Below are 25,080 nucleotides of genomic sequence, written 5' to 3' on the forward strand. Positions count from 1 at the left end.
TAACGAGAAATAATAATAATGAGGTAGTTAGATAATATTATTCACAGGAACCAGAAGTTTTTGCTTTTTAAAATGTGACACTGCAATAATAATATATACTTTTTTTTTTATTTTATTTAATTTATTTAAGCATATTTACAATCTATACAATTTGTACAATAAGTAAATTTGATAACATAGGTAATTAAAATGACTTGGATGTCATGAGGGGGGAAAACCGTCCATCAACAGTACCTCCTATTTAATTTGATGGGTTCATATAATATGGAGACCGTTAGGCAAGAGCGTCTCTTGGCCATTTTCTTTTTAACCTCCTCGGAAGATTGTCGGGGATGGTTATAGAGGACATGCGGGAATATATACTTAAATATAATCTTTTATAAGCGATTTTAGGTATTTGTTTTAATTTGTATTATAAGATACACACAAATACACAATACGTCACAATACCCTGTACAATACGTTATACGTGCAAAGTTACCTTGGTATCTTCAATATTATTATGCTTACAATTGTGTGGAAATGGTACACACGTATTACCTATATTTTAGCATACTATAATATTATTAGACTTTTATGACGTGTGACAACATTTAATGCGCAAGTGCATCTTAGGGGGTCTGGGACACTCACTACTGACTATACCAGCCACTACTGGAGAATAAAACGTTGATTGAGTTGATGATCTGTTTTTAATTGTAGATCGAAATGACCAGTTCTTAGATAAAATATAGGTATAATAGCCACCTAGCAGTAATTCTCTGCGGTAGGTAGTAATCGTAAGTTACAATAATATTTTTAAGAAAAAAAAAACATTGAAAATATTTTACTGAATGTATTTATTATTTACACATTTGTTTAAAAAATTGAATACAACAGAGGTAACTAATTTTTTATAAATCATATTATTATAATTAACATACGTAACACATATTGTATATAAAATTTTAAATGTATAATAATATATATACCATAACAAAATTAATTCAGTGATGTGATGGCAATAATTGACATATTACTTGGTTTTACGCACAAGTGATTCAAGTTTAATTTACTTGAGTTGTACTATTACATTCTAGTATATTATTATGTAGTTAGACATTATTACTCTCTATAAAAATCAATAATAGGAAGTTAATTTATTACACCATGATACGCGTAATAGGTATATATATATATAGTAACTATTAATAATTCAATTAATTATTAAATATACACGTTAAATTATATTATATTATATTATATATTAATAAACTTAAAATAATTTTTGAAGATAGAAAAATACAATGGCAACTAAGTTTTTGAGAGATTACAAAATATAATTCTCGTTAAAATTAAGTACAACTGCTGCATAATGCATGTACGAGTATATTATTTACACTGTAGTATAAATATATCTTATTTTCAAAAACAGGTAAAATCCAATATTTACCTCTCCGAAATAAATGATAATTTAACTAAATAATAGTATAATATATAATATATTATGCATATTATATTTATATATTGATACCTTATTATTATTTTAGAAATTTATAAACTATTTTCCAGAATAATGTGATCCAATGTTGGACGGGGGTCCTCTCATGTGTGGCTGGTGTTTGGCGGTGCCCGAATACCGACTACCTGGTCGCGAATGCACAATAGCATAATGGTCGCTATTGGTCGACATGGACCGAGTCGAATTCATCGTAGAGCCACCAGATACGTATCCCGGCTTGCCATTTAATGAATACCTATAAATTTCAAAAATGTAATCAATGGTTGTATCGATATCAAGTGTTTGTTATTATCATGTTATGCTTAAACTGTAGCTGACGATCACTAAAATAATATTCACAATCAAATAAATCGCATTATCACTATTATATAGGTATTAGTTTTTAATTTTTATCGTATTCTGCTCAATACTGCAGCTGATGGTTTTATAACGATATTATGTCTATTTTAGTAATGTTTAAAGAAAAATGTAATCGATTGTCGCATTCACGGAGGCGTGCGACCTGAGAGGATGCAGCTGCCTCCGCTGAGAAATGTACTGCTAAGTATTTAACGTACAGCTACGCATTTAACGTAATATTGTAAAAACTTTCAAGTATTTTTTTAAGGACACCGTATAATGTTATGTAATAATAATATAACGAAGATTATTGATTTCGTAATATAAAGGAATTGAGGGTTTGGAGGGGATAATCTCATCCCCCAAAACCCCACGATCTCCTCTTATATACTGACTCTGCGGCCACTAAAACCTACGCACTCCTATGCGTGTATTCAGTGTTTCAATATAACCCACCTACGTGGTGGGGTACTATGGCCATACATTGTATATTATTAAAACATATTATCTATGACCTGAGTGGGCAGTAGAAAATCGGAATGCCCTTCGTTTTTACCGATTGATGTGCTACCTACTAAAAACTCGCATTGTCTTGGTACTTGTAGGTACTCGCCGATTACCAAGCTGGTCCGTCTGCAGTCATCGTCGACGACCGGCAGACAAAAATAAACTCAGTGGCGTATTTACAGCGATTCTATCTGGGTAGCCATGCTCAATTAAATGTCTTAGTGGTGGGGGGACGCTGTACGGAAGTAACTCAAAGTGAAGTGCAATGAAACAGAAATCGTGGCCCGCCCAACTGCGGAACCAAGTTTTTTTTTGTCTTGTTTTTATTTCGTTAAAAATACACCGCACGGTAGTAGTTATATTACATACGGCGATTCACCAAGCATGCTTACCCCGTTTTTCTTCTTGAATAATGCAGTTATCATAAAATCTGAGATTTGGGATATTTAAATGTACGTACTCAAAAACCATATTTTCAAATTATTGAGATTTTTTTGTATTAGTTAAGGATTTTCCTGTAGAGATAGAAACTTTTGTTTTTCAAATGACAAAACCCCTTTCCTACTATGAATTATTTAATGGATGATTTTTCTGAAAATGTTGAGGGCGGAGAAGGGAAAACGTTACATTTTTACACGATGCGTGCGGATGCGGCAAAAGGGATGAGGGTTTTTAAAGTCAAACATTTTTTTATCGCCGACGGTCGTTACAGTTATAAATTGTAATATACGCTATTAATATAAAAATATAATATCGTAATCGTATTCAGAGTGATTTTTTAAGCAGCTCACCCCAATATTTATATTTAAATTCTCTTTTTTATCTATTCAAATTCTGATTTTTATAATTTTCAAGTACACCTGATAGCCGTATTTTCAAATTCCTGATATTTTTTGTACTACTTAAGGAGTGTATTGTGACGATTCAAACTTCTGTTTTTCATATGAGAATCCCCCCTTTTTTACTGAAAATTATTTAGTGGATGATTTTTTTGAAAATGTTGATGTATCTAAATATAAAATTATATAACTCGAAATCTACTCGTTCAAAAAAAAATATCTGACGAATAATTAAAAGCGAAAAAGAGGGGGAGGGGTTCCTATTTGAAAAACAGAAGTATGTACTGTCTCAGGATGATCCTTAAGTGATACAAAAATGATAAAATATCAAAATCTCAAGTTTTCAAAAATATGGTCTTCAGTTGTGTTTAAAAATTCCAATAACCAGAATTCGAATGTGCGTATAGTTTAAGCATAAAATAGGGTGATCGCGCCTAAAAAATCACTCTGTATATACGAGGCGGGCCGTGTCATCTCCGCTTACCTAGATCCGTACTGCGAACCGTGCCAGCTGCGGTACGGGTCGTAGTCTTCGATGATGCTGGGCTCCTTTTCAATGATGTCGGTGCGGGCGCACGAGCACGTCATCGCCGAGCACAGGAACACGTTGATGACGAGCATGATGAGGAACATGAGCCCGAACGCTATGCACAGGTATAGCAGCCACGGCGGCCGGATGCCCCCGTCGGCCGGGTCGTCGCACAGCGTCAGGCTCCGGGCCGTCTCGCCGGGCTCGAGCACGAACACCGTCGTGCTGGCCGTCAGCGTGCCGTTCTCCGCCGGCGTGTCCACCGCGAACTCGTACCTGATCTGCTGCTGCTGCTGCTGTTGCAACTGCACCGCGGACACGCCGTCGCAATCGGGTTCCGCGCACGCGCCCCGACACACCTCGATGTCGCACTGGAAGTACAGTTCCGGGCTGTCCGGGAACCGGAACATCGAAGCCAGAGCCGCGTCCGCGTACCCCGATTTCGGATCGTACTTGAACGGCGTGATGACCTTCGTGTTGGCCGGGCAACTGCAGCGTACAACGATAATAATTATTAACAGGTGCATCATTACGATATCATTATATATACAAATATAAACATTCAATTGGATTTTTTCTACCCCCCCCCCCCTGTGCCACGTGGAAAAATACAAAATGTTTCATCCGAAGCGATGGATGTCAAAGTCTCGACATTGCTATGGGACACGGGAAATTCAGACGCATTCTAGGTACGCATTTTGTACATTGTCAAGTGTAGCTACAACAATGAAATCGCGGCTACTGTGCAATGAAAATCGGCTAGAAGCTGCGGCTAACTATGTATTATTAAAAAAAAAAAAAACTAATGGCTTTTACACGACGTGAAAACGTTTCCGGTTTGATATCGTCAGCCATTATTAACTATTTAATCGTTGACAATGTATTACGAGACCGTCTGTTTTGAGAAGAGTCATATTATATTGCAGCACTCTCTCAGACCATCGCGGTTATTGACAAATCGAAATAATAGCCAAGTACAAAAGAAAATCCCATCGAACGCCATATTCTCAGAAACGCTCGAGCAGACGTAAGCGAGTTAAAAAACAATCACGGTTCAAACCACTAATTTCAGAGTCTTTGGAAGTTGTAACTAGAAAAACCACATAATTGTGTTACACGCGGTATACTGCGGGAGATCTTTTGTAGCCGACAATGTGCAGTATCGTCAGGGTTCACTTACCCGAGCTCATTGATGAGGTTGACGCTGTTGTTCCTCTTGTTGAACGCAAAACAGTTCTTAACGCGTATTCCATAGGCACCTGTTGTATGGGACATGAAAAAATAAATTATTTATATTTAATATCTTATGGACGCGGATATTATTTACACCAGGAAATACACAATGCGATAGATATACCTAGGCTTGAGCAAATATGATTTTTATTTTTTTTAAAACCATTTATGTCTGATATGGCGTGGTTCCACTTCATTGAATTAAGCAAAATGTTGAAATATTAATAAACTATAATATGTGTATTTATTATTTAATAAACCACAAATTGAGAGTAAATATTGAATTTGATTATTATTGAAGCGTGTAATTTATTACATAAATACTTTCACACGGTGTTAAAAAATCGACCGCAGTAAGGACTAATAATATACCTACATTTAAATTAAATATATTTATAATAAGTACTAAGATGCATTATAGGCTATAGCGTTAATATGAAATATTAAAATATATTAATTGTTTTTACTTTATAATAAAATAAAATATTTAGATATATACGATTTGATTGGAACAGTGTATACAAATCGTTTTTCGAAAATCCCTCTTAGTAGGTACTGAAGACATGAAAGTAGTTACTTACCAAAAAAGCAACAAAAATAAATATATCGTTTTATCACATATGGGTCATGAATGTCCCTATTATGATAATATGGCTTAAGGTTTTATCATAATATTATTAATATATAATTATTTATTATGAATTGTATACGTTTTGGGGACAAAATTCCTCAAAAATGTGTTTTAGCTCAAACTTATAACATGGACGTTTTTTAATTGACCTAGGTATTCGCTAATAGGTTATTTAAAGTTTCAATATTATTAAAGTATTATTTTATATTACCATCGTGTCTTGATATCTCAGCCCTTAGTGTGTAAGGATGACTGTAAACAACTTCCTGAATTCTTTTGCCGTTATCGAGGAATTTTAATGATACCAACGACGTTTCGTTTCTGAAAAATAATATAATGTTTTAATCTTGTTGAGTTTTTTTTTTTTTCAACAATTGTAGAATTTAATCAGCAAACTCAAGTCTATAGAAATTATTTACTTGGAATTCTTGAATCCTGATTTGCCACATGTGATGACGTAATACTTATCGTCCGCAAGTTCTAGAGTTCTATGTATCCTTATAGCAATCGGTACTGATCTTTCTTCAGTTTTCTGTTGAATAATATAATATAATATTATTATATTAGTATATTACATACACAAACTTCTATACTACACTAGATAAGAAACTCCTATACAATTTACATTATTACAAGTAAAGCTCAGCTGTGAACGTTCGCCATTTTGTCGGTTGGAAAAGCATTAATTTATTACACAAAATGTATTAGGAATAACATCGTTTTGGTAAAAAAAAAATGGTAAAATAAAATAGTAAATGTAAAATGATTTATATAAAATATTTTTAGTTTTTTTTTAATCTACAGGTTTAGAAATAATAAAATACAATCCAAAATAAATCATATTCATATATTTTTAATTAATGACGGGAGTTCGCTATCTAATACTATATAGAAATCTGTGATTATCACATTATGATTTCAGTGTGATAACCTAATCTTTAAATATTTAGAATTTAGATACCTATAATCATCACATATACCTAAATAATTAAAATAATTAACTATAAGTACTTCTATTTAACCACATAATATAATATTATACATTTTAAATTGCCAAATGTGTTTTTATGTGTTATTTGTAGGTTCTCTGATATTGAGTAATCAAAATCGTAATAGATTGGTTCTGGGTTCAGTATAATTTCTGTATTCTATATATTAAATACCAATTAGGTTATACCGCCTATTTATTTAGGAAGAATGTATTTGTATACCTACATTTTGTTTTGAAATTGTATTTGAAAACTGAACTAAGACTTAATAATATTTTTCGAGTTTGAGACTGATTAACTATTACTTAACTGAATAACTAATACAATTCACATTTAACATTTTTAAATACACTCAGATATATAATTTATAGGTATTAAAGGTACTTATACTTATATTAGTTTTAAGATGTATGTAATGAATATTATAATATTTTTTACTATCTAAAATATTACTTTTACATATTACAATATAATTAGATTTATATGTGACTGGGTACCTACGTACATTAATGGTAATAGTTCCAACCTACGCATAAAACATGATTAAATGAGAATAAACTATTGTTGTAAAATATAACTATTTTGATGTTTTTACCACCTAGGTTTTAGTTTTTAGAATAATGAATACAATAAATTGCGATTTCAAAGATATAAACTGCTTTAATCTAAAGAATATAATCAGAAAATAATACGTTCGTGGTGTACCCATAATGCCCGCGTCAAAAAGATTAACATTTTATGTTCACGGATCTGTGATAAAAAATGTATACTTATTTAAACAATTTAATCGTTGATTTAAACGTGTTCTATTTATATACCTAATACTTCCTATATATATATATATATTATACAGTAATGCACCGTGATTATCGCTACCGAAGATATTATTTTAATACGCTGTCAATCTTAATCCTAAATAGTAAAATGCATTATCATAGGTGATTTATTTTCGTGTCAAATGTTTTATGGGCCTATACATATAATTTCATTAATGAATCCGTCACATAATGGATCAACCCGATTTTGTTTGTTACGTAACTGTAACAATTGTCCACGAGAAAAAAAATACATAAACAATCGGTCATTCAAATACGAAAGAAAAATGTTTGTGTACATATTATTATAACGTTTCAATCGTTTATTAGACATGCTCGCGTAATGAATAATTTTTTCGTCACCTCCACGGATCATCTGTCCCTACCGTTGCACTTTCCCCGTTCGCTCGATGGCTTCGGTGTGCTGACTTCGCTGTGGTCAACCACTCGACCGTGACCAACACGCTATTATTTTATTTACACAATTTTCGCCAAACAGACACACATAACATAAGAATTCATTATAATTTGTACAAATAAATATCATGTTAACGACCGAGTTTATTTATTATTGCTTGTAACCCTATATATTATTATTATGTATAAGTTAAAGTGACATCGGTTGATTATCATATTAATATATTATCTTCAATAACAATGTGCAATACACGTCCATCGTATCATTATATTTATTAAAAAAAAACCAAAATCAAAGAGGATCAGCTGCCTCGGACACTTGAAAAAAAAAATATATAATAGAACAATAACGCGTTAAGTAACAATGGTCACTGGCGAGGTTAATAGATACAAATGTAAATATTTGCACAAGTTGATTTTTAGTGCGAAGAGATAACATATTGTAAGGAGTAAGAAAAATCATACACTTGGAATACGGCGAATTTCATCAATTTACGAGTCTGCAGTTGAATATATTAATCATATCATAAAATTACAAAATCTATATATTTTCTCATCGAATCTTCCACAACATGCACGCGGTCTAAAAGGTACAATGAAAATCGAAATACCAAAACCTAAAACTACATTTAATACAGTATTATATTGTATTGGAATACCATTAAAAAAAAAACTAAAAGTAATTATTACAATATATTTAATTAAAACGGTCTGACTTCGATGAAGCTAATTTCAAATTTAACGAATAGTTGTCTAAATGTAAATTTATTAAATAGTTTCAGTTAATAACCGCCACACGATATATTCTAAAAATATTATACATATTGTTTTAATATATTCAAAGAAAAACATTAATTTAAAGCTGTTTAAAAAAAACATGATGATAGTGTATAGTTTTTTAATGTTAAGCCAATGTTAAACTCAACAAAACCGTTTTGTTCAGAATAATTTTAGTACCTACCATTTATTAGCAAACGATTTACTATTCCACGAAAGCTTCCTAAATCCTAATGGATATTCAAATTCAACTATTAAAAATGAGCATATTATATTAATATATACTATGAAAAATAATTGTTTTTAAATACATACATACTACTTTCAGACATAAAGGTATATTTGATATTTGAATATAATTGTGCCCTGAAGTGATGATACGAGTTAATAATACCTGTAATAATGTAATAGGTACCTATATACTAGAGACAAATGTTGATTTTAGAAGATAATAATAATATTTTAATTGAAGACTTTTTTATATATATATTTATCCTATATAGTTAAGCATATAAATATACCGAGTGATTCATTTAACGTAGCACACTACCTTATGTTAAAAGTATAAACATTTTTGAAAAATTATTTTTTTATCTAAATCATTTTTTTCAATGACAACATGCATTTTTAATTCCCTATTCCAATATTTTAATTTAAAATATTTATAGTTAAAAGACTATCCTCTGTTACTCTCATACCCAGAAGGTTAAAAAGGCCATGGGCCAAGGACCTGCTAAATAAGCATAATAATATTAACTTAAACTTATCGGGTGGCACCGCAGGGAGCCTTTTTATTCTTATCTTAAATGCCATTGTCAAATTTGTCATCAGACTTACACTTATTATTATACCATGTTTGTATGAATTGTAAAATAAATATATTGTTTTATAAATAAAAAAATAATATATTTATAACTACTAAGTAACAAACTACCTGTCTGAAATTTGACTTTTATGGATCGAAATACTCAAAATAATATTTCGCTCGGAATATAAAATTAAAAATGTATTTTGTCATTCGAAAAAAGTAAAAAAACTTAAAAAATGACAAAAAATAATTGATGAAAAATATTTTTTTTCCAAAAGTGTGGTTGTAACGACTTAAAATTATGTAAAAGAAACATATTGTGTTTTCAAAAACTTAGGTGTTTTCTGAATTAATGAGTGTTTTAAGTTAAATGGATCACCCCGTATAATATTATAATAAATTAGTGTATACAAATATATGTTGCTCGTTTAGGTATAGTTTAATTTAGAGTTATTATTTAACTCTGAGAAACTAAGAATCTTAGATTATTAAGAGGACCCGTGTACATGTTGTCTCTATCTTACAAACGTTCAACATAGAAAATTTGTTTTCAGTCGTTCGAATATTTTGTAGTAACGTTTAATAGTAGAGTGGATTGGCCTATTATCAATCCTTAAGGTACCTATGTAAATTTTATGTTTTAAGCTGTATGCTAGTTATGAGAATGTCTAAATTGTTATATTTTACATAGGTTAGCCGTACATAGGTATACTCTGGTGGGTACTCATAAATTGCTTAAAAAAGAGACTAGCACCTACCTATGTATAAATGTATAGGAAATAAAGGTAAATAATATGTAAAAATACCAACATACTGTTCATAAAAAATAAAAAATGTTAAATGGGTGTAATACGAGCACGAAAAAAGTATTTCAATTTTAATGAAAAGAGTGTAATTATTAGTGTAACTACCTATTCACAACCGGAATTGGAAATGACAATAGTAATGTTATTTTCGTGAAAGACGAAACAGTACGTATATATTTTATATTAACGTATACGATACTATCTAGCATTCTAGTATCTATATACTATCCAGTATTTGGTCATGCTCATAGAATCAACGTTATAGAAGCAAGAATAAGGTACAACAATTGAAATGACAACGACAGAATGCTTTATTCCTCATAATCAAAATGTCAAAAACCTGTTATAATGGTATTCCATAGAAAAACTGGTATTGAACGCGTATATAAAAATGCATACCTATTATAATATTATTATATTATATTAATTCATGAATTTTGTAATTTAGTTTAGCTTCAGACCATGGCCGTCTTCGAGGCGGGAGGGATCTATCTATAATAGTAAATTATACGATCAGAATAATCTATTTTACCACAGTTTTTGAACGCTCGTAACTTGTTTTAAAAATAAAATATAAATAAAAACCTACGTGGGTCCCAAACAATAGTCTTACCTTCAAATTGCATAATAGGTCAATTCACTATAATATTAAAAACAACAGAGTAAAATGGATTATTCTGAACGTACAATTTGCACTGACGCTAATTGACACGTTAGTATAAAACAGAAATCACATATTATGTGGGTACGATGTCCTCTTAAAACATAATTATAAAAGAAAATATATTAAATAATTTAAAAAAATATTAATAAGCAATTTAAAACTATATAGGTATATACTAACCGTATAGTATGCAAACACTGAGCTTATACTTTATACCTTTAGTTTTCACCCTCTCCATAAAAAATAACTACGAGGACACCCCTTGTTTAGATGTAAGTGTCTATTTAAAAGAACTAAAAACAAAATTAAATAAATTTGACTTGTTAATTTTTCTTGTTAGAACTTTATGTATCTAAACATGTTTCATTATCCAAAGTGGTATAATAAAAATTAGTATAACAAGACAGTAACAACCAATTTGTTATTCAAATGAGAATTAAAATACCTATGCCGACGTAAAATATCGTTTAATCGGACGTGTCTTTAAACTCAAAACGTCTTTAATTTCAACGGTTAAAAACGAAATCAATTCGTATAGAGTGCCTTATAAATCTTTGTAAAAGATTATTTTATTTTTATACTAACATATCGAGTCAGTGCACAGTCGTGGTTAATTATTAGTTTTATAAGAATTCAAATTTGATATATATTGAAGAGTAACTGGAGGCGCACCATTATTTCGCGAATACAATTGTGCATGTCCACTCATCCGCTCAGCTGAAATTCAAATAAACGTTTGTAACCGATTAAAAATAACCACTGCGATGGTATCTCATTTGAAAAAAAAAATAATGATTGCTTTTACTCGAACATGTTGTGGGTATTATTGTTAACGACTTCAAATCGTGTAAAAATATAATGTTTATTCATAAGCACGGACATTTACCGAGAAAATGGCTGTCTACTACAGTGATCAAATAATCTCACCTTGGTCCTCGGGTATAATAATACATTATATACGACTTGGACATAACACCAGTCATCAACTACCTATACAAAGTACGAAACACACAAAATCCTATAACACTCATACACCGTGCACAATAATATACGACTTACACGCACGTCATGATATCTATATACGCGATGATATCGTTTTGATATGGATGACGTCTGCTGTCCGCGTACACCGCTTTACCGAGGGAAAATTTCGCGACGACGTGATATCATTACGCGTCGTCCGTGTAACAATCGTAACGCATGCCGCAAAAAAAGGCCGCACCCACCCGCCGTTAAGTCGTTTACGCCGTCTATTCGAGGCGTATACAGCTCACCGTGAAATCGGGCGCAAATTTTTTCCCAGGTATATATTTTTATTATTATTATAAAATAATATAATACAATGCAGTGTACGGTACACACAATGCCGCCCGGGTGCACAACAATAAGTAAATGATATTATTATACGCGGACGACGATGGTCGCGTCTACTCGTCACCGGCCGCCTCATCGGAGACATGTCATAAACTCGTACCTAACAATGTAATAACGACGACGAGTCGTAGTCGCCAATATTAGCCGAAGGTGTCTGCGGACGACGAACGGTAGAAATCGTTGTGCGCAAAACGTATATGACATCAATTATACTGTAATCGTAACCGTGCCGATGCACATATATATAGGTGCATATAATATCATGATTGTCGATGTATATCAAGTTAACATATTATAGGACACGTAATTGTCGTTAATATTGTTTTTAAGACTCTATAAACAACTTATATATTGTTAATAGTTGTCACGTTATGCGTTTATGTAATTGTATATTAAATATACCCATCTCGACTCTATATAGGGGTGCATATGCAGGTGTACCACGAATGGTGGATGATTTAACGTTAGGTGAAATAAGGTATAGAGCTTAAATTTTCTCGTAGCCATACACCTACAATAAAACACTCGAGGTATAACGTATTGTATTGCTCATCTATAGTCATCTATAATACGTCCGCGAGGTCGTTATTACAACTCTTCTGGGTGCTATATAATATATGAATAGTACACTTGTTTAAAGTATATATTTATGTTGATCAAAAAAGTAACGTCCTAAAGTAGAAGCTAATCGTGCAGGGTATGTGTAAATTAAATTTGACCAAGGGTAGTATAAGAAAAGAATAAAAACGCCCAAGGGCGAAAGGAGTTGTAAGTCCAACACGAACGAAAGGGCCGCCGGTTTAGTTTCACCTGCCATGAAGTTAGTCTGCAGGGTTGGGACGAGTTTGGATATCTGTGCGACCTCATGAGATGGTAGGGGGGGGGGGAAGTTAAAAACCTAGTAGGTATTGAACATTTGTGAAAAAAATTGATGACCTACAGCTTTGTTTGGTATTATTGCTTCAGTTTTGTAAAGGGTAATACCTTATTTTATTTTATTATTAGTTATTTAAATGGACTTATAATGGACATATTTAATGTACGATTGTCAATTTGTAATTAAACAAATTACAAATAGTAAACTTAATATAATATACTATATGTGTGGTTAAATTAACATTGGAAAAATATAAATATTGGTAAACTTAACAGTATATTTGAATAGAAGTTATGAATACAAACAAAAATAAAAATTTAAGTTTGACAATTTAGGTCTACATAGGCGTTTGTTATTATTGTCATCTTAGCGGTCCGTATTTTTCTAAACGATTATTGGTGGCATGTGGGACGTAAAAAGAATCAGCGGATCGGCTTAAATGCTGAGGTATTTAAAATCAATTCACAAGTTCACTGGTTCAGAAGATTCAATTTCGCCATATTCAATAAACCTACATTGAACCTAAACTTTACCAATCACTTATACTATATCGTTATATTGTTTTGAAACCAGAAAATGCTCTATGATGGAACACCTCGTCCTAATATTATTATGTTGTTGTTATTATAAGATGTGCACAGCGTATAATATTATGTATTAATACTAAGCAAAAAATTGTGCAATGTTGTAATACGTACGTTGTTGATGAATATGCCACAGTAATCAGTCGATCCTTGGGTGGCCAACAGGTTGATGCCGAGCGTAGTGAGCTTGGTGCCGTTCCCGTAACTCAGACAACCCGAAGAACGATAGTCTCTGGCGTGCACGGCACCTGTGGGAAACGAAACGATTTTTTTTTTTAATTATAAAGTTATATTATTTCGATTGACGTTTATGATGCGTTCATTGCGTGGGTACGACCGGACCTCGAACACTGTTCTTCGCTAATATAGAGTATACAGCCTGTGGGCAAGTGCCGGCGGTATTAGATTATTAGATAGGTATAATAGGTATATATTCACTTTAAACCGTAGAATGATATTTTTATATTAAAATTTATGACATTTATTACCTAGGCGATCGTTTCTCGACCGCTGGTACGCTATATAGTGGTACTCGCAAATTAACAATATATAAAAATAACTCATTACTATCGTAATATGGTATGACTATCAGACATTTAGACCATCGCAAGAAAGCTGAAAACTCCATGTTTGAACGTAATATTTATGCTACGGTGAGAACTGAGAAGCTATATTTTTTCATACTGATAATATTATGATGTCCTAATGGTTGTATACAATTATTATAGTTAATCGGGTAATTTGGATTCCGATTTACCAAAAATCAGTTTTACTATGAAGTATGAACCGCATATCCGTATAACGAATAATAATAATTAATGGTCATTAAAATGTATACAAGTTAAAGAGAAAATTCAATATTATATCGTTATGCGTGAACGGAATCAAGTAAACAACACGTATCCGAGTATCTCCACTTAAACGAACTTTTCGGGAGGGTAAAATAAGTTTTTTTATTTTAACCTAACTTTATGTTATGATTGTCGAATTAGCGATAGCGTTTTTTGTGAAGGGGGGGGGCATAATTTGATCGTGGTTATTATAATATTATCAACGATAATCTCAAGAAGATTTAGAATTTCTTTCTTGTGAAATAAAGGTGCAGTGCAGACAAACGCCCACACAAAACTTTTTACCTCTCACCGAATAACCTTTTTATCAACATACTATAACATCTACTATTAGTTCTTTACACAATTCTTAAATTATAGTCATAAATGTTAATGGTAATATGGTATACTTAACTAAACTAACTTACTAATACACAATTGTATTATTACTTTATTATATTTACTTACAATTATATCATACTTAGATAATACCTACGCCGTTATATTTACTTATTGTAACTTGTAAGTGAATATTAAATGGTAATTGTTCCTCATTGAGTTCTTAATAATTATTACGTAATCGATAATTTTTTATTTTAATGTGCCTACCTAATATTATAATCTATATATTGGTTGAAAGATTTATTTTCATTAGTTAAATCTATGACTTAAATTTGAATTATTTACAAAGTTAAAGAGTAAAACAATTCGTAAACTTAATTTGAACACAGTTAGCTTTAAATACATAATATAGCTATTATACCTATTATATAAATAATGACGTACAAATTGATGGTTAAATTTGTTTTTCAAACAAACAGAGGGGCTAGTGCGAAGGAACGTTTTAAATTTTAATATACATGCAAATATTTTAAATATCGGTAAAAACTTATGATTAGATAATGGCTAGATAACTACTATGATGATATTTAAATTAAATTATAAATATTGGAAATAGATTGCCAGGCGAGGAATGAATAACTTAAAAAAATAGAAAACTATGAAGAGTTTAGTAATTTTTTATTTTTATTTCAAAAAACATAACTTGACAAAGTGAAAACAATATCTGGTTTAGATCTTATCTACATAATAATAGTTCTTTAGCTTAAAAACAATGCGATAAATTGAATGCGGAAATTACAAAGATCATATTAAAATATTTAGATCCCACGAAAAAGGCGTGGAAAAAAGTCCTTTGTGAAATTTGATGTTAAGTAGGTACCTATATACTTAGGTACTAAAGAATCATTGGTGTCAAAATACAATAAAACAATGAAAGTATTGATTATTGGTTCACACCTTTCTAGTCGAATAATTATATACAATTTATACTACAGTGTTATAATTTTCTGTTAATGTGTATTGTGTATAGGTATACTGTACAGATAATAATTTTGGTATGACGCACGCGCATAGTATACAAATATATTACATAAATATTAAAAAGTACGGGTCAGATATAGCCACGCTGAGTTGTATTAATTTAAATTTGAAAGCAAAGATAAAATGATTAACTGTGTGTCTGCCGTCTGTGTATAATAAACGATACTGCGATGCAGACGTGTTAAGTGTTAACTAATTTAGCTATTTTTGGTCGAATATCGATATACCTATAAATGGACATCATATTATTAAAAATGCGTTACATTATGCTGTAGAACCCATAAATGAACTAAATTGCATACATTTAACAATGTGTTATATAAAATATTAAAATAGAAGTAAAATCAAACTATATGTGAAAACTTCAACTGTGAATTACATAAGTACATAGCTCAATATCATCCGACAATTAGAAATTAGAATAGAATAACTTAATGAGAAAATTAAAAAATAAATATCCTATTAATAAATATCTGCGTTAAATAATTTCCAATTGATAAATAAATACATATAATATAAGTATAGTACAATACAAATAATTAGAAAAAACCAGTACGCTAACCACTCTGGTTGGAATAAAAAACTATACCTATACAATATTCTAGAAAATCAAAAATAATACAACATATAAAATGTATATACCTAATGTGAAGTTGCAAAAATGTAAGTACTACAAATTAAATGAATTACGATGCATTATGGTCGGTATTTGTATGTATATATATTTTATGATAATGAAGCATAGGTAGGTACTAGGTGCAAATTATATAAATATATGATACATAAAAAGTTTTTAAATATTTGTTGAGTGATTGATAATTGCTATAGCAATCAAAAAGTTAAATAAAAATAATAATTTTTTAAAAAAAAGTGATAGATACCAGTTATGATTATTGAAATATAATAAGCATTTTAGATAAAACACATCTGAGGGGTTGGTGAGCGCAGCGAGCAAAGGTCGAAGCCTTTAGTAGAATCTATAATAAATACACTAATAATTTAATATGGTCTCATTTAATTTCAACTAGATACTTACTTATATGAGTTATATGTACAATGTACTTAAATATTGAACACTGCAATATATTATATACATTTTAAATTAGGAAATTTGAATTATTTATTATACTTTTATAGTCTAATCTCATTGATAGAATTTTCGTTTGTTCTATATTTATTGTACCTACACGCGTATTATTATACAAGTACATGTTTTTAGATAGAAATATTTTGAAAATCATTATTTATTTTTTCGCTGAGGTCGCGGGAAAAATATAACAATAATATGGCCTTGTCAGGGATTTTAAAAAGACATTATTTTTAGAAGACAACACTGTAGGTAGGTATATTGTTAAGTTCTATTCATTATCGACAAAGCAGAAGGATTATGGTGACACGGCCTTTGGTCAAAACGTAGTAAACACGTAGTTTTGGTTTGTACTCAACATACGCATTATAATATTATTGAACCGTCCGATCGGTTTCGTAATCCAATATCTAATTTCTGATTGTAAAGACTTAAAGGTGTGCACCGCATTCCGTGCCATGTTCAAACATATTTTATGGCCAGTTGTTCATAACAGATGACGTGGGATTCGAAGGTAGCAAAGCAGCCAAGCAAAAAAAAAAAAAACATTTTCATAATATGTTATCGTATGTAAAATATTGTAAAGTATATTAGTACATGCATTTTAAACACCGTATACATACATGTATCGTTTGTTGTTACTTTATACTGCGTTTAAAGAAAATTATATTCTACACTAATGGTTTAAAATGTTTTTATCGAGTCAGTTTTGATCATTTAAAATAACTGTCGAAGATATATTAACAAGATATGAACTGCAGTTTTGATAACATGTTCACTGAGAAATACGTTATTTTTATTCATACCATATTCTTATAGGTACCAGGTACCTACTATTTTTATATGTTCAACAGAATTATTTTCAATAACGAAATACCTAGATGAAATTAGGCACGGTATCTATATCAATTTAATGTGCGCTTTTATTTATTTTTGTGACACATATATTATACTAAATGGGACATTTTAATTTGACGCAATGTTTTTTTTTTTTAAAAATAACGTAACTACTTGTTTGCATACCATATGTTTTGTTAAAGATAAAATATACACAATTTACATTACAATCGAATACTGTAACTCGTGCCCTTAATTATCGTGTAATTGGCTTATTAAAACGGTCGTGTAGCATGCATCAGAGTAATTATAATTGAATAAACGTAAAAAAAAAAAAAAAATAATGTCAACTAACCAACAAAAGGCTGGTTGGTGGTGACTTTAATCGTCATGTACCCAGCTTTGCATGTCGCAGTAACGGATGGTATGAACTCTTCTTCCACGAGATTTTGTCCATGGTTAATATGCTGTAAAAAAAAAACAAACAATAAACACATGAAATAATAGTAGAGTACGTACAAAAATAATATAAACATAATAACATGATGTTCGGTAGTATTCGTGAATATTATGTGGTGTTCGCGGTACCTATCTTATAAATAAATTAGATTTAAATTTGGCGTTAAACCCGTAATAAATATCTATACAGGCAATTCAAACAGCGAAGAATGCGTATATTATATAGTATAATATTGCAGTGATTAAACCGACGAGATATTGTATATTATTCGTTTGAGGTTTTTGAAAGTTTCGTCAGCTATTTTGAATATTACGTTTAAGTCTTTGTTGAGTAACAGTCACCCGCGGTTAAAAAATACCATAACTGTATCTTCGGAGTTTCGGACCACAATGCATACACGTGAGGGCGTATTGTGAATTGATGAGGCTGTTGTGAGACCAGATTTTTTGTTGTTGTTGTAATACATGCATACATATTACATATAGGTGGTACTGCGTACCTATATACATATATATACCAGGACTTCGAGGTCAAGGACCTATAGATACCGATAAAGCACGATTAAACAAAAATAAATACGATGATGATTTTTGCGTGTTTCGGTCACAGACGAAATCGTGTCGGCCGTTAGCTAATCTGCCAACGTTGCAGACATGCTCGGCATATGTAGGTGCATGGCGTGTATTATTATATGTATACGCGTATATGCGCAAATCACTAATGTAGTATACATATAACTATGCACACACTGCACACATAATACATAAACACCTGTGTAATGTACATATAATAATGTACTACTACCTATTGTGTGCGCGTACTTAAATGATATTATGATGTGTACATAATATATGCGACGGATTACTCAATTCGCGCGTATCAAAATGCGTTTTGTATTATTATTATCACATCAGCGCAGCGTTATTCCGCTTGATAAAAAAATTACCGATGATAAACGCATCATATTACGTTGATAATAATACCTATCTACCCACACCTATATACAGGGGCCTACATAATATAATAATATATTGGATAATAATTTTACAGAAGACGCCGCCGTCGTCCAAGTCTCCATGTCGTCGTCGTCGTGAGCGTACGGCCTTGGTACACACCTGCACACTATAATATACAAACTCAGCTTGCGAGCAAAATCACACACACATACACACACTATCTCTCGCGACTTGGTTGACCACCATTTAAGGTTTGTCCGCGCGGCGAACTTGTGTAGGCGCGCAGACTTGTTTTAATAGTCACGAGGGCGCTGCCGCCTTATATATTATTATTATTATTATTATTATTATTACTGTGTACAGCACGCACGTGCGAGATACGACTTGTCAGGGTTAATTTTATGCGTTGCTTTTATTCCGCAGAGATATCGTTTTATATATATGTGATATGTGTACTATAGGTACGTGATGTGCAGAGATCGGCGACGGCCGCAGTCCACAGTGGTCGTAGATAACAACACGATACCTATGACGATGCTGTGCGGTTCGTACGGTTTATTTCGAACACACACACACACACACACACACTCACTCACATTATAATAAACCGGGCTAATTACGAAACTCGATGTATATTATATAGGTACCTATACGACCTACGAGTATGGCGTGACGAACGAAATACTACAATAATATAATATACCTACGCGTCGCACCCCATCGCGATCGTTAATTAAAACCGTATTTTAGATGCGCTTAATTAGACCACTCGTGTGTTTTTTTTTTCGCGTACACATATAGATACGTGTATAGAATATATACCGAAGTCGGCGTGCGTATAATGTGCAATACATATATAATATATACATGAGTGTGTGTGTGTGTGTATTAAGTGCCGTCGTGAATCTTAAGATCATTATACGTATATTTAATATTCATTATAATATAGACCGAGAGATTATAATATTATTATAATATATAATACGTACATGACACTGCAGCCTGCACAAGAGCAAAGTCGCTGCTGACTGTACACGCCGACGCCGTATGTATATATATAGGTGTATACGATGTATATATAGGTATAACGCGATAATAGCCTGGTAATCAGTAACCGATAGGCGGTCCAAAATGATTTGATTTTTTTAATGTACATCAATCACTCGTGTGCCGAGCTCATTATCGAAAATCTTTCCAGCGGCTTGTCAATATAATAATGTATATTATAAGTACTGAACGTGTGTACAACCGAGGAAATACCACCGCGGCCGATCGTATCCGCTATCGTAGAGCGCGGTCCACCGTCAATATAATAATAATATATAACCGTCACTAATAAGCTAGGTACACAAAATAAGACAGTGGGCCCCATTGTAAGAATCGACCGATGAGAGTATATACAGGTATTAGATGTACAGAGATACGTATAGGTACAGCACACTGCAGACACATGGGTAAAGATCATAAATTATGATGGGCAGAGCGATGTGGTCAACGATGGAATTCTCAAAGTCACGATAGTTAATAGATAAGTCGTCCAAGACTAATAATAACATAATATTATTAGTATATGTATATATCTTTTGTTCTGTGCACACATTATATTATATAGCTATGCTGCAATTATAAATAATATAAAAAATGTTCGTAAGACTTGAGCCGGAAATCGTTCGTGTATAAGGAAACCGTTATGATCACGTCTTATACGTACATGTAAAATACATATTATAGTGAGTAATGCGAGATAAACTGTTCCAATACAACATAATAATATTATGTAGGTAGTAGATCTGTGGGTACCCGACTCATAATATATCTATAGATACTCTATACTAAATTATTTTATTCATTGGAAGGTATAGCTGGTTAAGTTACCTATGAACCTACAAGACAATAACATAAATACATATAGATAAAGTGTTTTTTTAAATAATACTGACAAAAAGATAATTATGAAAATAATACACCGGGTACATTACAATACATAAATAATAAAAACGTAGGTATGACTTTTCCTTGTGTTTATATCATTCATTACCTACTGCATTAAATCATATTATCCGTACATAAATATTGTACCTGCTCTAAATATGAGTATAATATAATATTCAAATGCGTAGATATTCCTGTGTATTGGTCTGGATTTAATATTATTTAACATTCAATAAAAAAAACCAAAATATTAAGGTAAAGGTATTTTTAAAAAAATAGTGTGATAAGCATTAGGATTTTTTAATCTAATAAAATATTATACTCGTTATCTATTGAAATGTACATAATGCACGTCATGAAATAGACCACTGCCTATGGTAATGTCATTCCCAATTATTGCTTGATGTGTAGGTATATATAAGTAGTCGGTGAACACAATTGCATAAAGCATCTGATACATTATATAGTATCTATACAATGACTCCTTAAATGGAAAGTCCAAAAACGACTGTTGTCAGCAATTGCCCGGGACTTCTCTTTAACCTTGGAAAAATGAGTGAAAAACACCTTCCACGGTCATGCATAATTATTATTACAAACCATCTCATACATTATTGTTCTAATGATACTCCGGTGTTCCTTAAACGGAATGCGATCTCACAGCTGTATCAGTCTGTATAATAAACCATATGGGTAGGTACATCATTAATATAATATATAATAATATAATAAATATAATAACGCATAAAGAACGTAGGTACTGTCACGTGGTAATCGATCATTGATCAGGAATGCGCCTTTCATTTCATCCAAACCACGATAATTGAATTATTATCAATCATTTTAATATATTATCATCATAAGGTAAATAATAATCAAAGAACAGGGACATGCCTATATGTGCCACGCAACAGAAAAATATATACAATATATTGTATAAAATATATTATGTGTATGTATATTATTATTGACCCATACGAACGACTCGTGTACCTAATGGCTAATCCATATTATACATATATATCAAATGAAAACATTTACAAACGTTACTATGCGCATATTTGAATAAAGTGGTAAAAAAATTGACATGAATATGATATATATATATATATATTTATTATTTTAAAACAACACGATTTTACGACTAGTCATTTGTTTTCACTAAAATCACAAAATATTTTTCACATACTGGAGGCTAATATTATTTCAGGTACTTACACCACATATGATGGATTTTAAATCACTGTTTTAAAAACACACGAGTAAATGGACGGTCGTGTGTTGTAGTATTGTGAGAAGCAGTAGGTAGATAAAAAAAAAAAACGTTACTTTACGAATGACAACCGAACATACACATCGACAGAATTGATTTATATTCCTTCGGTTTTAAAATATGTACATTTTTAGAAGCTGAAATTATGTGTATGCCAAGTCTAGAAAACTTTACGTCGTTTACAGAAATAACAGCGACGGGAGCAAAAACCTCCGTGGAATTGTTTATTATTTTAAAATAATATAATGTAATCATTACGCAGTCCGCACAACGAAGATGGATCCATGAGTTGTTTTCAGTGTCAGACGTCACTACGTCGGTAGACTAATATTTATTTTGTACATAGGCACTCGTAATATATACTATATACATTTTGTTGTAGTTTGTACAGTTTAGAAATTTGACAAATTTAATCGAAAAAGATATTTTGACAATGCTGTCGTACCTTTTGTATTTTTTTTCCAGATACCCATCAAAATAATGCGTTCAAGTCATCCTTTAAAACGCAGTAGGTACCTCGAATAAATTATAAATATTATAAACGGCGACCGAGGAAATAATTTAAATCGTATTTACTGCATTTACTACTTTTTAAAACTAGTTTACTGAAATATATTACTGTTTAATATGCGTTGCTTAAACGAAAATTGTATTCATAGTATAATGGGAAAATCAAATAATACAATAACTTAAAAATGTATGCATAGGTATAGGAAGGTATTAGGAACTAATTGAAAAATAATACCTACGTTAAACGTGTGAATAAAATGATGTTTGTTTTGAAATTCACAACTAGCAATGTTTTGTAACGTCGACCTTCATTCAATTGATACATTTGATTAGCCCGATTGTAAAATTGTATAATATGTGTGATGTTTCCTACTTTCATGGCCACTGGACCCACACACTAACCATCATATTATTATTATTTCCTATAGCAACAAAAAAAAAAAAACAAAAATCAACCGCCCAAAAACGTCGGTGCAGCTGACGACCAAAATCGTATGGGTTGATAAGTTATTTACAAAGGTATATTAGCATATTGACGAACGAAATATCGCAATGGACTGATAGAAGTATGGACTAGGTAAGTAAAAGAGAGACATAAAGTACACAGTTTGTCGAGTGCAATACGTTTATATTGTATTCGAGTCTTTACGATGTCACTCGTTATTGTTTTGAAATCGATTAAAAAAAAAAAAAAACAGTAGATATAAATAAAAATTTAAAATTGGATACATTTTTTTCTCGCGCTGACAACAATAATATTGCACATTTATCATCATTATTATATGATTCACATTTCACACACACACACACACAAGCGTATCAAAGTCGGATCCATTATTAAACGGTCCACGTCATATATATTATATATATAATGTATAAAATACGTTTAGTTTACGATCCAATTTTATCGTTACAAATGTTACGATGGTAATAAAATATATATTGTCTCTGCGTCTCGGGCGATGCGCCGTCGACGTAAAGGTATAATACACGCGCAATATACTATTATATTATATGTATTATATCGCAGCAGTAGGTACACCTATAATAATACTCTATATAGCAGTAGAACATAACGCATATGACCGCGATATAGTAAATATAGTCGTATAATTTAGATTTTTTTTTCTTCTCAACCTGCACACACCTCCGCCGCGCCCGTCCTTAAGTATGGCCGCGTTTAATTTGTTTTTTTCGTTATTATTTTTTTACCGCCACGCCGACGACGACGACGACGACGTATCCGCTGCTGCAGACTTTGATCATTTGTCACGGGTCCGCCATCGCCGCCGACACACCGTGTACATAGGTACTTACAGCTATCTCATATCCGGACGCGCGGGCGTTGTATAATATAATCTTTCTCAGTTCACGACACACGCCACATGGGTAATATATTATATAGGTACCTATATGTACCTATATACCGGCGAGGACCGAGCCGAGGCGTTACCCAGTCCCGATAATGTATATCCACTGCTGAGTGACACTGGCTCGTGCATACAACAGCGATATACACGAGAACGTACTGCAGTCAATTCGCGACAACTCGAACCTCGCGGTAACTCAAAAACACACATAACTCATACCACTCACGATTCATAACTCATAACATAACATTATTTTCTTACCCCTTGAAGTCTTGCATTCGAAATATATAACTCGAAAAAATACACTAGTCGTATTTATTGTTGTTCCCCTTGAGATTCGAGTCATCGGGACTCAACCTAAACTTCTTATATAATATTATTATGCAACTTAGGCGGAATTTATAGTACAATTGCCCCCTCCCCCCCTCGGTAATGTCTGAGGCGCAGGATGCTATAAGACGGAGTGTGAGCCGGGAGGTGGCAAAGGAAAAATTAACGGTTCAATAGATAGTGTGCATGTATTTCGGATGCAAGATTTTTTTAAACATTTAATTTGTATTTGAAATGTTCGATTTCAAGCTTATGGTGACAAAATATTACAGAGTATGATTAAAATATTTTGTTACCTATACTGTTACGTATTAGTTTATGTACGCAATAATAATATTCAATAATTGCATAGGTATAAATAAAGTTGGATCCCATAGATATTGTTCAATTGTTGTAATTTTAATTTATCAAAACTATGATTG

At 31.7% G+C, this 25,080-nt stretch overlaps 1 protein-coding gene across 1 annotated transcript in view; it reads right to left on the reverse strand.

Moving 5' to 3' along the window:
* Window positions 1-822: 822 nt before the first annotated feature.
* The window catches only part of LOC132947008 (uncharacterized), a 36,633-nt gene continuing 12,375 nt past the window's right edge, over window positions 823-25,080 (reverse strand). Inside the window, exons 2-8 of the mRNA XM_061017174.1 lie at window positions 18,183-18,294; window positions 13,805-13,938; window positions 5,999-6,111; window positions 5,791-5,900; window positions 4,896-4,974; window positions 3,671-4,204; window positions 823-1,736 (exon numbers count right to left, since the gene is read on the reverse strand). Of these exons, the coding sequence (XP_060873157.1) occupies window positions 1,541-1,736; window positions 3,671-4,204; window positions 4,896-4,974; window positions 5,791-5,900; window positions 5,999-6,111; window positions 13,805-13,938; window positions 18,183-18,294 (1,278 nt within the window). The 3' untranslated portion in view covers window positions 823-1,540. The remainder of the gene's footprint in view (window positions 1,737-3,670; window positions 4,205-4,895; window positions 4,975-5,790; window positions 5,901-5,998; window positions 6,112-13,804; window positions 13,939-18,182; window positions 18,295-25,080) is intronic.

The sequence above is a fragment of the Metopolophium dirhodum genome, chromosome 6, assembly GCF_019925205.1.
Source record: "Metopolophium dirhodum isolate CAU chromosome 6, ASM1992520v1, whole genome shotgun sequence".
In the NCBI taxonomy this organism is placed as follows: domain Eukaryota; kingdom Metazoa; phylum Arthropoda; class Insecta; order Hemiptera; family Aphididae; genus Metopolophium; species Metopolophium dirhodum.